General features: G+C 42.4%; 1 protein-coding gene across 1 annotated transcript in view; it reads right to left on the bottom strand.

Annotated features, from left to right (window-relative positions):
* PPP1R12C (protein phosphatase 1 regulatory subunit 12C) overlaps positions 1-16162 on the bottom strand; it is a gene marked incomplete in the record, with an annotated part of 1670410 nt that overhangs the window by 246233 nt on the left and 1408015 nt on the right. The window contains 1 exon segment of the mRNA XM_044059211.1: positions 2072-2176. Within this exon segment, the coding sequence (XP_043915146.1) occupies positions 2072-2176 (105 nt within the window).

Here is a 16162-nt window from a genome sequence, read left to right as displayed (position 1 = left end):
CGTGCTTTGGAGTCAGTATTTGTGAGGTATGTTTACATATTAATGAGTTGCATTATATTCAGATGCCATTGGATCATTTAAATGTTTAGGTTAGTATAAAAGTGATGTTAGTAATTATCTGTTTGTCTGATGAAGTCTGTATGAATAGATGAAAAATGCGGTGATTTGTTAAGCATTTTATTGTTGTCAGTTATTCAATAAATTCTATTTTTTTACATTTGGAAGTCCAGCGTTTGGTTTTACCTCCTGCAGTGTGTTTTTGTTGTTAGAGGTGTATACCTTCTTACCCCATCTGTCTAAAGCCCTAGAATCCCTGTCCGAAGGGGTAGGATTTTTGGCAGTTGTAGCCTTAATGCCTTTAGGTCCTTGGGAAATGGTCTCTGGATCCGCAGTAGGATTCTTAAAGAGGAATTTGTGGGAGTCAGGTACTCTATAGTAGCTGTCAGGTTTCCTGGGAGCTGGAGGCAAAGTATCAGGGATAAGGCTGGATTCCAAGATGACAATCTACAATTTCCAGAACAGGAGGGATAGCTAGAGGCCTGTGCTGAGGCAAGTTTAAAAATTCCCAGAGTCTCTTTTTGGACTGAGAGTAGTCCTGGCTCTCCCAGCGGAAATGCTCTCTAAGGGTATGCAGGGTTTCACCAAAGGAAAAATCTTCTGGAGGGAAAGCAGAGGGAATGGAATCCTCTGCATCAGAATCCTCGTAGGTAGATAAGAGTATGTCCTGGTAATCAAATGCAGAAATTAGACAAAAAAGCACAATAAGAATATTACGCAAAGTGCTTTTATAAAACAAACTGAGTAAATAAAGCAATGACAGACTTTTTAAAAAAAATATTAAAACTAACTAATCTCTGACCCTCAAAAGTGACAGGAAAAAAAAAAACACAGAGTAGGTAAACCCATCATTTTATGCATGGTCTTGTAAAAACTGATGGGATATGACTTCTTAAGAAAAATGCAGACATTAAGGAGATTGATCCAAAGCTTATACAATGGTCCCTCTCAAGCCAGGAAAGGCAGTGCTACAGGATGAATGCCTTGCTGAATGAGAATCCTCCCAGACTTGAATTATGTTTTGCATATTCGTTGAATATGTGATACAGTTTCGTGCCCTAGCTGCAGCAGTAGATGGATTTCTCCCCTATCTTGGTATATTTACATATTAGCAAGTGCAATGAATAAACCTGTTCAGTTTACCAAAGTTAGGCCTCAACAATTAACAAACCAAATAGTCTTCCAAATACTGTACCTCAGGCTGCGGTACAGTTTTGGATTAACAAAATAAGAGAGAATCATTTTGACAAATCCAGGCAAGACAATGCTAGTGGGATGCAATATGAACTGGGATGTCTCTTGCTCTCACTCGCTTCTGTATTCCATCTGCTTCAATAGTATGGGAAACTGCTTTTCAACAAAATGCATAGCAGATCACCATACTAATCCTGTAAGAAGCAAACCTCAATAACATAATATACATTTCCACTGCCTCATTTGTCATTCACATTTTCACCTTCAAAAATAATATTTTAGTGTTTTACTTCTACAAATAATCTGGAATTATTTACAGACATGGTGGAGGTTAAATGACAAACCTTTTAATATAGATATTTCATTTTTAGTAAACCTTTTGTTAGACAAATTCACTACTATTTCATTTTAAGTCTTTTGACAATGGTTACATCCTTTCCAACCTATCCCTTTAGACCCACACATGGATATTACTTTCCACCTCTATATCCCTTCTGTACCACCTACATTAGCATCATTATTAAATGATGGACTTTCATCCCTTAAAATGTAACCACGTAACACCTCTGTTGCTAGTAATGGGGTCACACTCAGGTGAAGAGGTTTCAGAGACCAAGTAACTGTGCATTTAACAATTTGTTTTCACTTGCTCTTCGGCTCATTTCTTCTGCTGAACTAAGACCTGCTACCGGCATTTGGTTGTCTGTCCTTTTAAACAGGAACACCTCCCCAATAGACAACAAATTCTAGGCATAAACACTGGTCCTGAAATCTCTCAAACATAATAATGAAACAGACCAAAATCTGACTTGTGACTTACCTGAGTAGCTCGTTCTAGCTCTAGCTTGGTTTGTGTGAGTTTCAGCTGAATTTCCTGAAGCTGTTCTTTCAATTTCTCATTTTCTCCTTGAAGATTCTCATACAACTACAGGCAGCAAATGTTGGAAAGAAAAAAATAAGAACACAGGACAATGTATACACACATGCAAATTCACTAAGCATTTGCAAATATGCAACAGTCTATTAGCTACCAGTACTTCCTTTTGCAGTGACTAAGGTTACATGTGGGTTTGCTTGTTTACACAGACAAATCCATTCATTCTCAAACCCACACAAAATGCACAAAGGCTTTCAACCTTTTCATTCTGCTGTTCTCAGTGACTTCAAGAGCATTTTCAAAATGAATTACTGGTGCAGCAGCAGCATCATTGAGTAAAGAAGCAACAAGGGCTTAACCCCAGCACACAGTAACTCAGATCACTGACTAAAGTACACTATGCAGCAATCCAAAAGATCACAAGGCATCCTTCTCAGAATTACTTCTGCAACAACACCATCTGTCTGTGTAAGAATGACAGTTACTACCACTCAATCATCAAACTGTTTTCAGATCTCCCACCTGTATATCACCTGCCTCTCTATGTCCTCCCTATTAATGTTACTTATTTATTCACATATGTTTATCAGCAAAGTCTGACTGGGTAATAAATACCATTTTCAGCAGAGGCCTGGGGAGAAAAGCTCCAGAAAGTTAAATAACATCAAATAAAACACTAACACAAATGTAATTAAAAAAGCATTCATGCATACAGTTTGATAAAGACACAGGATATAATAAAACATAAGGAGACACCAGTGATGTAAAAATAAAAATAAATTAGAAATTATGATTAAATGACAATCAGAATATACAAAAGTTTTAGAAGTATACTCTACTATGTTATGAAAAAACAAAAAAAGATACAAGTCCACCCTAAAAGTGGGAAGAGGGCAGGTGTTGAAAGTATAGATAGATAAGACAGTATGATGAGAGATTAGGTTAGTAACAATGTAAAGTATTTGTTAATATATATCACACAGGTGAGGTATGTGGGCATATCCATGAGTTAGTGAGAAATTATATTAGAGAGTACTAAAACACTTGGAAGACAGATATAGCTCTGACTGAATTTGGGATACAGTTCCATATTTTGGATATGCAGTGCGAGTACAAACTTTGTCCCATACCTTAGATTTCAAGCATGTTTTTTTTCTTGACAGCATAGAGGGCAATTTGGGAGAACAGTAATGAAGTAAGTACTCAGGAGACAGAAGGGCAGGTAGAGGTGGATGGCCTTTACCTGTAGATACTTCCATTACAGCCTGCTTTCTCAAAAATCATGCGTCTCACAGAATAATGCCACCAACTTACGCTGCCTGGCTCCTTGTTAGGACTTAGGAAACATTCCGCAGCCTTCACACCAAGGTATGGGGGGGTTGAATGGTTCTTTCTTTTCATCTTTCCCATGCATCCTTCCCTCTCAATACTAGTGTGCCTTTTATAATGATTCAAAACACCACTCTTACTTTAACAATCAAAATCTACTCCACAAAGCATCACAGGTGACACACAGGAATACAGCTTTGAGTACGGCCCACAAGACCCAAATTTGATTAGTGGTTCAGGAGCTTGACAGCACTGCGGCAGGGGAATATGGGCATGCCTATCCCTGGGGAGGAAGGGCGATATGGAGCAAGATACAAACAGCCACAGTCCCTCACTGGTGGGATGGTGCTGCAGTGGTTGTCCTGGGTGGGCTAATGGCTCACTAAGCTATCGCTTGGTGGTAGTCTTCATTAACAAGAGTATGAGAGCATGTACTTTTCAGGAGGAGAGCACTGTATGATGCGCGTAGCCTGTCACCCCACACAGGAGTGGGAATAAAGACTTAAAAAGGGTTCGATGCTGGAAGAACAAACTCCTCAATGTTGTCTGAATGACCCCTCCTTGGAAGGCCTGCATCCTGGCAGACCTGGGGATTCCCCATTTGTACAGAATAAATAATCTCCAGTCTGACAGACTTAATATGACTGGCAGGCAGAAGGGGAAAGCATCTAGGGAAAAAATAAACTACTCCACAACAGTTAATCATAAAGTAACATAACATAAACCTATCTCACCTTAAAGGCATTAACCCTTCAGATAATCTGGTATGCCATCCTGCCGACAACCATTACATATATGTTGATAATTTTGTCTTGAATGCATAGGACAAAATACTATCAAAATAAGTTTCAAATTATACCCAATGGTTAAGGTCTTCATCTTCCATGCACAAAGCTCAATCCTGACCTCTGACCAATGCCTGTATGGAATTTGCATGTTCTCCCAGTTTCTCTCTTCTGGGTTCCTCCTACCTTCCAAAATCATGCTGAGTGCTTCCATCAAAAATTCACCCAAGAATGGAGTTGTGAGCAGCACCACAAATGCTAGACAGTGCCCTACAGCAGGAAGAGTTGTACAAACTTATTCGGGTATCTAATGTGGTGTGCAGTATCCTCAAAATAGGAGAACACAGATTACAAACTGCACGCCTTGGCATTGCTAGCCACTAGACGGTGCAAAATACGGCTCTAGGTGATTTGGTTGTGTTGACTAATGTTGCCAAATGGGCATGGGTATTTTCCAGTAATATGTGGGTTGAGGATCCAGCCTACTTCAACCTACGCCAGGGACCTATGGCAAAGGTGGGAAGGGTATATGTTCCCTTAATGACCAATGTGTGCCTACCATAAAGCCCAGCAGCTCTGCGTTACTAAGTTACTTGTTTGTCTGCTGTTCAGTTGCCCAACTTGGGTTATTAGGATAGATTTGTTGAGTGAAAACTGGATGTAAAACCAATCAACCTGCCAACATGAACCAATAATTGCTACACTCAATACAGGTTCAATGACAGGACTAAACTTGGAAGTGGATGACATCCTATGTATCCAGGAGAACAATATGGAAGGGCAATGCAGCAAAGCTGCTTGACTTGGAATCCACCGTCTACTGCTCAGGAGGAGGACAGGCTAGAAATGGTGTGAGCATTCTGGTGAGGAACAGGCTTCAGAAAACAGGGATGTCATCAGAATTAGTGATAGACTCATGGAAATTAGATTCCATTGTAATGATAGGGCATTATTCATAACCTCTGCATATTCCCCAGAACAAGGTTGTGATAGCGAGGAACAGAGTGCATTCAGACTGCAGTTGGAGGACCTTTTAGACAAAGTAGAACAACACAAAAAAAGGCATTATGTACTTACCATAACGTTCCATCTGTGTTGTCTATCTTCATTTATCCTTGACAGATGAGTTTGGTTCTGAAATCGGAACCGACATGGCCATTACTACAGCTCTCACCAGCCAAACACACTCAAGCTTCACCTCCACGTACAATTCCTCTCTCTCTACTTCAGACTGAGTTTGCAAAAAGTATATAAGTGTGTGTGTGTGTGTGTGTGTGTGTGTGTGTGTGTGTGTGTGTGTATATATATATATATATATATATATATATATATATATATATAGATAGATACATATACACACACACACGTATATATCTATATCTCTACAGAAACCCTACGTACTGTGCTTAAATAGTCATAATACTTAAAGAATGTAAGATCCACTCCATCAAAAATTCTTTCGGGTCGGGGGATGAAGGAAAGTCAAGGATAAATGAAGCTGGACAACACAGATGGAACGTTATGGTAAGTACACTTCTTTATCTGATGTTGTCAATCTTCATTTTATCCTTGACAGATGGGACAAAGTCCCCAGCTACCAAAAATCTTGAGTGGACTCACGGAAGGATATTCCTGAGCACCATCGAGCCAAAGGACGATCTTCGTCTAGAGACAAAGTCCAGTTTGTAATGAGTAATAAAGGTATGGGGAGAAGCCCAAGTAGCTGTTGCACAAATATCATCCATTGAAGCTCTAGATTGGAAAACTGCTGAAGTGGATACAGATCTTGCAGAATGTGCTTTTACAGGCTTAGGCAAGGTCAATTTAGTCTCATCATAAATAAATGAAATGCAGTCTCAACCATTTAGCGAGAGTAATCTTGCTGAATGCTTTACCCAACTTTGTACTGGAAAAGGAAACAAACAGTTGAATTGATTTTCTACTCTTTAGTTCTTTGAAGGTAGAAACACAATTGTCTGTGAACGTCTAAGTAAATGTGAGGCATATTCTCCTTTGTTGGAATGATTTGGGAAGAAAACCGGTAAATTAATCATCTGAGTGATGTTATCCTCGGATACTACTTTGAGTAGAAAAGTGGGGTTTGTTTGTAAGAGACCTTATCCTTAAGGAAAATCAGATAAGGAGGTTCAGATGATAAAGCCTGGGCCTCTGAAATCCTCCTAGCAGAAGTAATGGCTACCAAAAACAGTGTCTTCCAAGATAAAAACTTCAGGTCACATTCCGCAGAGGTTTCAAAGGGGGAATTAATTATAGTCTGTAATACTAAATTCAGATCTCAAGGAGGAGTGGGAACTTTGAACGGAGGTTTTAACAAAAGTGTGGCTCTTAGGAAAGATTTACAAAGTCTATGAGAGGCTAAAGAACGTTCTTTTATAACATAATGAAAATTAGAGATTGGAGCAGATTATAATCTGACAGTGGAAGGGGAAGCTCCAGCACTGAAGAGAAAGTCCAAATGGTAAATCTTTTCCATTTACTGGAATATAGTTTTTCAGTGGAAGGTTTATGAGCCGACAAGAGGATGTGGCATACTAGAGAGGAAATGTTAGGACGCCTGGCAATTAAAGGAACTGGAAGAACCATGCAGTCAGCTTGCGGTTCAAAACTTCTGGGTGAACAAGACCATCTGGATGCGACAGAAGTTCTGGAACTGGGTCCAGAATCCAAGCTTGTTGACTCAGACAAGGACAAAGAAAGAGGAACCAAATCTGTCGAGGCCAAAAGGGTACAATAAAGATTACTGTGCTTTTCAACAAGAGTGCTTTTTGTAAAAATATTGGAATTAGAGGTATTGGGGGAAAGGCATACAAGAGACTGGAGGCCCAACTGCGGAGGACAGCGTCTCTCGATGACTTCCCCGAAGGGAGAATCAGGATGAAGGAATTGCTGCACTTGTTTAGGGGAAAAGCAAACAGGTCGCAGCAAGGTTGACACTGATGACAGAATACCAATTTCACCACTTTTAGATTGACAGAGCACTCGTGAGGCTGAAGGATGCATTTGCTCAGCTTATCTGCAATCACACTGGAACTCACCTGTGCACTATTACAAAGCGGTTGGAAGAAATCACCCACTGCCACACTCTGAGGCTTCTTGACAAAGTGGATAAGATTTGGTTTCTCCCTTCTTGTTGATGTACCACACACCAAAGCGACCAGCCGGGCAACACCTCCTATCCTTTTCCTTAGCCAAAAAATGGAATTCTCTACCTCCATCTTTACAAATGACTGAAAACCCTAACAACTTCAAAACCCTACTCTATTCCCACTTATTCTCTAATAGGAAGTGCAAATGCACTTTCCCCACCTAGCCTTCTACTCTCAACACTAATTGTATCTCCACACTACTCCTTCTTCCTACACTTTGTTCCATGATTCTACTTATTTCTTACTGCTGCCTTTTGTATATATTGTAAATACTGTAAATAGTCTGCACTCCCTTTTATCCCCCTCCCTACAATTTACACTTGGTCTTCCACTCTGCCCCAACAAAACTCAAATTCTATATAACCTTATTAACCACCCATGTTAATCTATGACCCATATGCTATGTTACCACTGTACCCCATACTGTCTCTGGTCTTCCACTCTGCCCTAACAAGACTCAAATTGTAAATAACCTTATTAACCAACCATGTTAATATATGACTCATATGCTATGTAACCCATTGTACCTCATACTGTCTCTGTATGACAATTTTACATGTATTCATAAAACCTAATGTTTTCTGTTCTATCTTAATGTACCCATATGTTTGAATCTTAAATTTAATTTTACCTGTTTTTTAACTTTACTAAGTAATGTGGAGCTTTTCTCCCCAGGCCTCCACTAAAAACGGGCTCCTGAGCCCAGTGGACCTCCCCGGTTATCAAACTGAAATAAATAAATAAATAAATAAATAAATAAAATATTAATATTGTCTGTCTGAATTGCAACAGTCCCTTGAGGAAGAGCTGTCTAAAAGGCCTGCAATGCAATAAGCACCACTCTTCGCTCCAGGACACTGATGTGCAAGTTGGCCTCTAGGGGGATCAAGTGTATTGAACCATCTTGCCCAGAAAATGCCCTCCACACCCCATCTGGGAGGCATCCGTGGTCACTATGGCCGTGGGCTCTGAAAGAACAAAGGAATAACCCTAGATAATTTGTTCAGAATGTACCCACCAAAGAAGATCCGTTTTGCAACAAACGGTGATCAGGATTTTGTCTGACAAGGGTTGGTGAAGGACAGACCACTGGGAACCTAGCAGCCATTGCAGAATTCTCATATGTAACCTGGCTAAAGGTATTAGAGTTACTGAAGTTACTGAAGCTGCCATCGACCCTAGAGCTTGCAAGACTAGTCAGGCCAGAAAGTACAGTTGTGTACCTACCATAAATGTAGATGTTCGAGTGTATTCGCTGTTGCAGTCATTACTCTTGGGTTACCTTGCTGTCAGGCTACCCTCAGTCGGCCAGAATTCCAAAGTCTAGGTCCGGCGTCGATTGCTGTCGCCTCTTCCCTGACGTTAGTGCGCCAGGGGTATAAAAGATGCAGCCGACGCCATTTTCTTCAGTTTTTCTTGCCCCAGATGTCAGGTGCCCCAAATAGGTAGGCTGAAAAATATACCAATAAGAAATGCATGCACAAAAATAACATTTCCTTCATCTACAAGCAAATACACCAAAAAGGTTGTATAGGACAGAGAAGTGCAGATAAGTCCCAGCAAAGAGAAGGGGGATGGTGGGTGGGTAACCTGGACTGCAACAGTGAATACACTCGAACATCTACATTTATGGTAGGTACACAACTGTACTATGTTCATAATGTTTCACTGTTGCAGTCATTACTCTTGGGTAGAATCCCAAAGCTGAAGATGGGTGGCTGGGCTAAATAGGATTAGGAGAGGCTATGAGGCCCTGCAGAACTGCAGTGGCGAAGCCTGCTCTGGACTTAGAGCAGAGAGGCAAGTGGTAGTGCTTTGTAAAGGTGTGCAGTGAACTCCAAGTGGCAGCCTCTAAGATTTCTTTGGTTGGTACTCCTCTGAGGAAGGCTGCTGAAGTGGCTGCTGCTCTGGTGGAATGAGGTCTAATGCCCTTAGGCACTGATTTGCCATGTTGAAAGTAGCAGAAATGGATGCAATGGCCTATCCATTTAGAAATAGTCTGTTATGAGATAGCCTTTCCTTGTGATCCTGCAGCATATGACACTAAAAGTTGCTCAGTCTTTCTGAAAGCTTTAGTTCTGTCCAAGTAGAACCGCAACTGCCTGTGTATGTCCAAAGAATGTAGAATTTTCTCACCCTTGTTCTGTGGATTTGGGTAAAAGGTTTCAAGTGAATGGTTTGGTTGAGGGCCACACTGGACACCACCATAGGCATAAATGTAGTGTTTGTTCTCAGAGAAACCCTGTCGGGATGAAAAATGATGTAAGGTTCCACAGCCATGAGTGCTTGTAACTCTGAGACTCACCTTGCAGAGGTTATGGCTAGGAGCAGAGCTGTTTTCCAGGATAAGAATTTTATATCTGCTGTTGATGCTGGCTCGAAAGGAGGCAGTGTAAGTTTTTTCCAAAACATAATTGAGGTCCCAGGCCGGAATTGGTGTTCTCCTTGGAGGCCTAATGTTTTTGGCCCCTCTGAGGTACTGCCTTATTAAAGGATAAGAAAAGATAGATGGTTCCGTATTGTAATGTGCAGAAATGGCAGAGGCATGAATCTTAATTGATGAGAAAGAAAGGCCTTTGTTCAGCATCTCAGTTAGGTATTGTAAAATCTGAGGAATATTTGGTACAGACGTGTCAAGTAACTGTCCTGGATGAAGCAGGTCCTTGAAAGCTGTCAGGGTATTTTGTACAGCTAGCATCTCTTTTTGATTGATGTGAAGATGCATCTGGTTTGCAGGCCATGTGCCCTGAATACATTTTCCTGCCATATGGGCCCCCCAGGCATAATCTGATGCATCCGTTGTCAGTGTCTGTCTGGCTGTGGGTACACTGAATGGCAGACCCTTGTTGTGGTGACAGACTTCTGCCCACCATCGAAACTCCTGTTGTAGGCAGGGAATGAGTGCAATTACTGTCTCCAGGCTGTGGCAATGCTGAGTCCAAACACCTTTCAGATACCGTTGTAGTTTCCTCATATGCAGTCTGGCATATGGAATTAGTAGAATGCAGGATGCCATGAAACCCAAGGCCTACAGGATTTTCCTTGCAGACAAGTGGGTTTTTGTTGCCAATTTCTTGAAGTAAGTAGTCAGTTGTTTTTGCTTGTCTGGTGTGAGATAAGCCATCTGGGCAGCTGTATTTAAGCTTGCACCCAGGAATATTATCTCTTGAGGGGGCAGTAGTTTTGATTTCTTTTCGTTTACTGTGTACCCTAGGCCAATTAGTAATCTTTTTACAAACGCCAGATGCTTTAGAAGAGTGTCTTTGTTCTCTGCTTGAATTAGGCAGTCGTCCAAGTAGGGATATAGTTGAATTCCTTTTTGTCTGCAAAACGCAATTACTGGTGCCAGGCATTTTGTAAAGACCCTGGGCGCAGTAGATAAGCCAAAGGGAAGTGCAGAGAATTGGTAATGTATTGAGCCAGCTATGAATCTGAGGTATCTTCTGCAAGATTGTCTGATTGGGACATGCAGGTACGCCTCTTTTAGGTCCAAAGTTACAAGCCAAGCCCTCTTGCCCAGCATGGGCAGTAGCTGCTGAAGAGTCAACATTTTGAATTTTGGAATTTCCAGAAACGAATTTAGTATAGACAGGTCCAGAATTGGTCTCCAGGTTTTGTCCTTTCTGGGTACTAGGAAAAGTCTGGAGTAAAATCCTTGTCCTTGCTCTTGTTGTGGTACTTGCTGAATGGCCTTCATGTCCATGAGGGCTGTAATTTGTTTTTGTGCCTCTGCCCATTGATTGTGTGGCAGGTCTGGCATGCCCTTTGACCTTGGTAGAGTGTGAAAATGGAACCTGTAGCCTTGGGACACTATGTTCAGGACCCATTTGTCTTGGGTAACCATTTGCCAATTTGATGAAAAAAGTGCCAGCTTTCCCCCTAAGGGGGCTGTCAAAAGAAAACTGCTTGGAACTGGTAGAGGAAAGTCATTGGGACTGTTTCCTGTAAGGTTGTAATTTGTCTTCTCCGCTTTTGGAGGTAGGAGCACCCCATTGTTTAGGCCAGTATGAGCCTTGGGGATGAGATCTGCCTCTGGAACGCCTGTATCTGCCTCTTTGTGGTCTGTCTGAGACTGGAAAGGACCAATTTTTAGAAGGCCAGTTCCTGCTAAACCTGGGTGGCTGTACCTGTAAGAAATCCTTGACTGTCTGCATGGATTTTGCTTTATCCTCCATTTTTTCAACACCTCTTCTGCTTTAGTACCAAACAAAGTATCATGCTGTAATGGTGCATCTAATAATTTTGCTTTAACATGATCAGGCAGATTCTGTTCCTTTAACCAAGCATGCCTTCTAATAACAGAACCTGTTAACAGCGGCCCTGCAAGAGGCCTCCAGTGAATCATAACCACATTGCAAAGTCTGTTTTCCCACTTGTTCAGCTGCATGCAATAAATCCTGCAATTCCTTGTTCTCTGAACATTCAGTATTTGTCAACATTTTCTGTTTAAGTAGTGACATTAAATATTGCTGATATTTAAGCATATGAAATTGACAATTTAAAGCCCTTACAGCCAGGGTGGCAGAAGTGTAAACTTTTTCCCCCCCATCTGTCTAGAGCCCTAGAATCCCTATCAGAGGGGACAGGGTTTTTTGCAGTGGAAGCTTTAACCCCCTTGGAACCCTGAGATATAGTTTCTGGGTCAGCAGCGGGGTTTTTATATAGGAATTGAGAATCCGGGACCCTGTAGTATCTGTCTGGCTTAGCAGGTGCAGGGGGTAGAGTGTCAGGGGACAGTCCGGACTCTGAAAATACATCATCTACAATGTCTAGAACAGGTGGAATAGTAAGGGGTCTGTGCTGTGGAAGAAGCAGAAAGTCTCTGAGCCTTTTCTTAGATTAAGAATAATCTTGGCTCTCCCAATGGAAATGCTCCCTCATAGTATGCAGTGTTTCCCCAAAAGAATAGTCCTCAGGAGGAGAGGCTGAAGGAATGGATTCTTCAGCATCAGAATCCGCACAGGGAAGCATGGAGTAATAATGTTCAGAAGAGGAATCAGAGGAAATAGATACCTGATCAGAAGAATCATACTCTTGTCTCCTGCCTAGGCCGTTTATCAGGAAGGGGATGGGAGCCCCTGATCAAAGTAATTAGGTCTTTGGCCATTTTGAGCATCTGCTTTTTAGGCATGGAAGTCTGAGTAGGAGAACGCTGTACTTGTTTCTTTGTCTTTAGAGCTGCTTTAGTCTTTGTCTTTGAAGCTGAAGATGGCTTAACATATAGTTGTATAGGTCTGAAAACATCCTCAGAAGCCGATGCCTGCTTAGTGACTCTGGACCCATCTGAGGGAGTGATTTCCGAGTGTCCAATACCTTGAGTTTCCAGAGGCCCAGTCGGCTCCACGTGGGAGTCAGTAGTGGACTGTGGCTCTGAGGTAGCGGGCGCCAGGGGCTGCGAAAGCGCCTCACTGAGAACCGGTGACTGGCCTAGAAGAGGCTTCGTCTGTTTTGGACCTCGGATGCCTATCCTTGTCCTTGTGTTTTTTGTAACCTCCAGTTGTCGGCTGTTCCGCCAGCATTATATAATTAAATCTTCGGCCAAAGTGATGAAATGCAAAATCGAACCGACGCTTGATAGTGCGTTGGTTAAATCTAGCACAAAACCGACAGCTAGCAATGTTGTGATCAGGGCCTAGGCAAGGAATACAGCATGAGTGAAAATCTTTATGAGGTATTTGCTTCCCACAAGAAATACAATTGTTAACTTCTTCTGACATCGATCTGGAGCAAGAAAAAAAAAGCTTCCCCAACGGGGTACTTCGCTTTAATGAAGACACTGGTTCTGAAATTCAGATTTGAAAATCTCAGGAGTCGGCCGACCGGCACTTGCGAACTGCTTTTGCTTCGGGCACCGCACGGCAATAAAGACTGAAGAAAATGGCGTCGGCTGCATCTTTTATACCCCTTGCGCACTCTGACGTCAGGGAAGAGGCGACAGCAACCGATGCTGGACCTAGAATTTGGAATTCTGGCCAACTGAGGGTAGCCTGCCAGCAGGATAACCCAAGAGTAATGATTGCAACAGTGAAACACGATGAACATCCCTCTTTTCTGTGGATTATCTTTTGAACTTGTATCACTATTCTCTGAAGTCTTTTAGAATGAAGGGATGCAACTGTTTGAATATTTTAGTACAGCCCCTATGAATTCTAAATTTTGCGTTGGCATTAAATGGGATTTTTCGAGTTTTACTGTTATCCCCAGATGGGTGCAGATATTGAGTGTGTAATCTCTAGCTACCATTAACTGATGCCTGGTCGAAGCAGTTAAGAGCCAGTCGTCCAAGTATGGAAACACTCTGAATCCCTGCAGTCTCAAGTGAGCTGCTACTACTGCCATGCATTTCATGGAACACCCTAGGGGCTGTGGAGAGACCAAAGGGCAGTACTCTGAATTGGTAATGATTGGCTCCCAGCCGGAAGTGGAGAAAATTTCTGGAGTATTTGTCCACCTTTATATAACAATACGTATCCTGAAGGTCTACTGAGAAAGTACAGTTGTGTACACTTATCATAAATGTAGATGTTCGAGTGTATTCACTGTTGCAGTCATTACATTTGGGTAATCTGCTGGCAGGTTGCCCTAAGTCGGCCTGATTAACAAAGTCTTGGGTCCTGCGTCAGTTGCTGTCCCTTCTTCCATGACGTCAGGGGTATAAAACATGCAGTCGACGCTATTACATCAGTTTTTCTTGCCCCAGATGTCAGGTGCCCCCCCCCCCCAATGGGGCCAAAAAGCCAAAAAGGCTTTTAAGCATAGTAAAGGAATGTAGAGGTATAGCCAGAAAAAAGTAGGGGGCTGGAGGGACGGTAACCAGGACTGCAACAGTGAATACACTCGAACATCTACATTTATGGTACGTGTACAAAACTGTACTATGTTCTTCATGTTTCACTGTTGCAGTCATTACATATGGGTAGATTCCCAAAGCTATGGTTGGGAGGAGGAGTTTATACATCATTAGGGGCAGCTTTAAGGCCCTGCAAGACAGCAGTGGCAAAACCAGCTCTGGATTTAGAGAAACTTGGTAAATGACAATGCTTGGTGAAAGTATATACAGAACTCCAGGTAGCAGCGTCTAGGATATCCCTGGTAGGAACACCTCTGAGAAAGGCTGCAGATGTAGATGCAGCCCTGGTGGAGTGAGATCTGATCCCCTGGGGAATGGGTTTTCCATGGTGCTTACAGCAGAAATGAATGCAATGGCTTACCATTTAGAAACGGGTTGTTTTGAAATAGCCTTCCCCTCTGCCCCTGCAGCAAATGCTATCAGCAATTATTCAGATTTTCTTCGAGATTTAGTCCTGTCCAAGTAGAATCTAAGTTGTCTGTGCACATCCAAGGAGTGCAGAATCCATTTCCCTTTGTTCTGTGGATTGGGAAAAATGCTGACAATGAATGGATTGATTAAGAGCCACACTGGAAACCACCTTGGGCATGAAGGATGGATTGGTCCTGAGAGATACCCTGTCCCACGAAAGATGATGAAAGGCTCCACTACCATAAGGGGCCTGTAATTCAGAAATCCTTCTAGCTGAAGTGATTGCTAAAAGGAAGGCTGTTTTCCAAGAAAGAAATTTTAAGTCTGCAGTAGCAGCTGGCTCAAAAGCAGGTAGAGTGAGTTTCTCCAAAAAAAAAGTTAAGGTCCCAGGCAGGGGTAGGAGTTCTCCTGGGTGGTCTCAAGTTTTTTGCCCCTCTGAGATACTGCCTGAGCAGAGGATGAGAGAAGAGGGGTGGTTCTGTGTTATAGTGAGCTGAAATAGCTGAGGCGTGGATTTTAATGGAGGAAAAGGACAGGCCCTTGTGAAGCATCTCAGTTAAGTACTGCAAAATCTGAGGTAAATTGGGCAATGCTGTGCTCATCCCTAAAGATTGGTTCCAGGCACAGAATCTTTTCCATTTGTCAGCATAAGATTTTCTAGTACTAGGTCTCCTCACCTCCAAGATGACATCCATCACAGGTTTGCTGAGGGATGACAAAGGTGAATTTAAGTGATTAGCCAGGCTGCAAGGTTCAATGTTGGAAGCTGAGGGTGCAGAATTTGGTTCTCCTGCTTGGACAGCAGGGAAGGGGTCCTGAGGCAGGTGCCATGGAGATATTTCTGACACATTGCACAAGAGGGGGTACCAGTGTTGGCGTGGCCAGTCTGGAGCAATCAAAATCATCCTTGGTTTGTCCTGTTTGACTTTTAGTAGAACTTTGGAGAGCAGAGGCAGAGGGGGAAAAGCCTAGACTGATAGTTTTTTCCAGCTGAAGGACAGAACATCCACTTTCCAGGCTGGTTTGTGGGGAGTCCTTGTGCAAAACATGTCCAATTGGTAGTTCTGGAGGGAGGCAAATAGATCTATGTCTGGGCTCCCCCATTCGCTTGTCAACATGTTGAAAATCCGTGGTTCCAGTTTCCACTCGTGTGGGTCCATGAGGTTTCTGCTTAGTCCGTCTGCCAGTGTATTTAATTTTCCTGGCAGGAATTGAGATTGTAAATGCACTTGGTAGCTCAAGACTGTGTTCCACAATGCCATGGCTAGTCTGCAGAGGGGGTAGCAATGTGTACCCCCCTGCTTGTTTATGTACCACATAACCGTGGTGTTGTCCGTCTTTACCATTAGTTGTCCTGGAAGAATGTAGTCCTTGAAGGCTGTCAGAGCATTCTGTACAGCTAACATTTCTTTCTGATTGATATGTAGGTGCATTTGATTTGGGTTCCATTTGCCCTGAATGTACTTCCCTGTCAGGTGAGCCTCCATGCATA

This window comes from Protopterus annectens, chromosome 17.part0, assembly GCF_019279795.1.
Source record: "Protopterus annectens isolate FY-2018-M chromosome 17.part0, PAN1.0, whole genome shotgun sequence".
In the NCBI taxonomy this organism is placed as follows: domain Eukaryota; kingdom Metazoa; phylum Chordata; order Ceratodontiformes; family Protopteridae; genus Protopterus; species Protopterus annectens.
The sequence above is the reverse complement of the archived record's forward strand: the minus strand, read 5'-3'. Positions and strand labels throughout refer to the sequence as shown.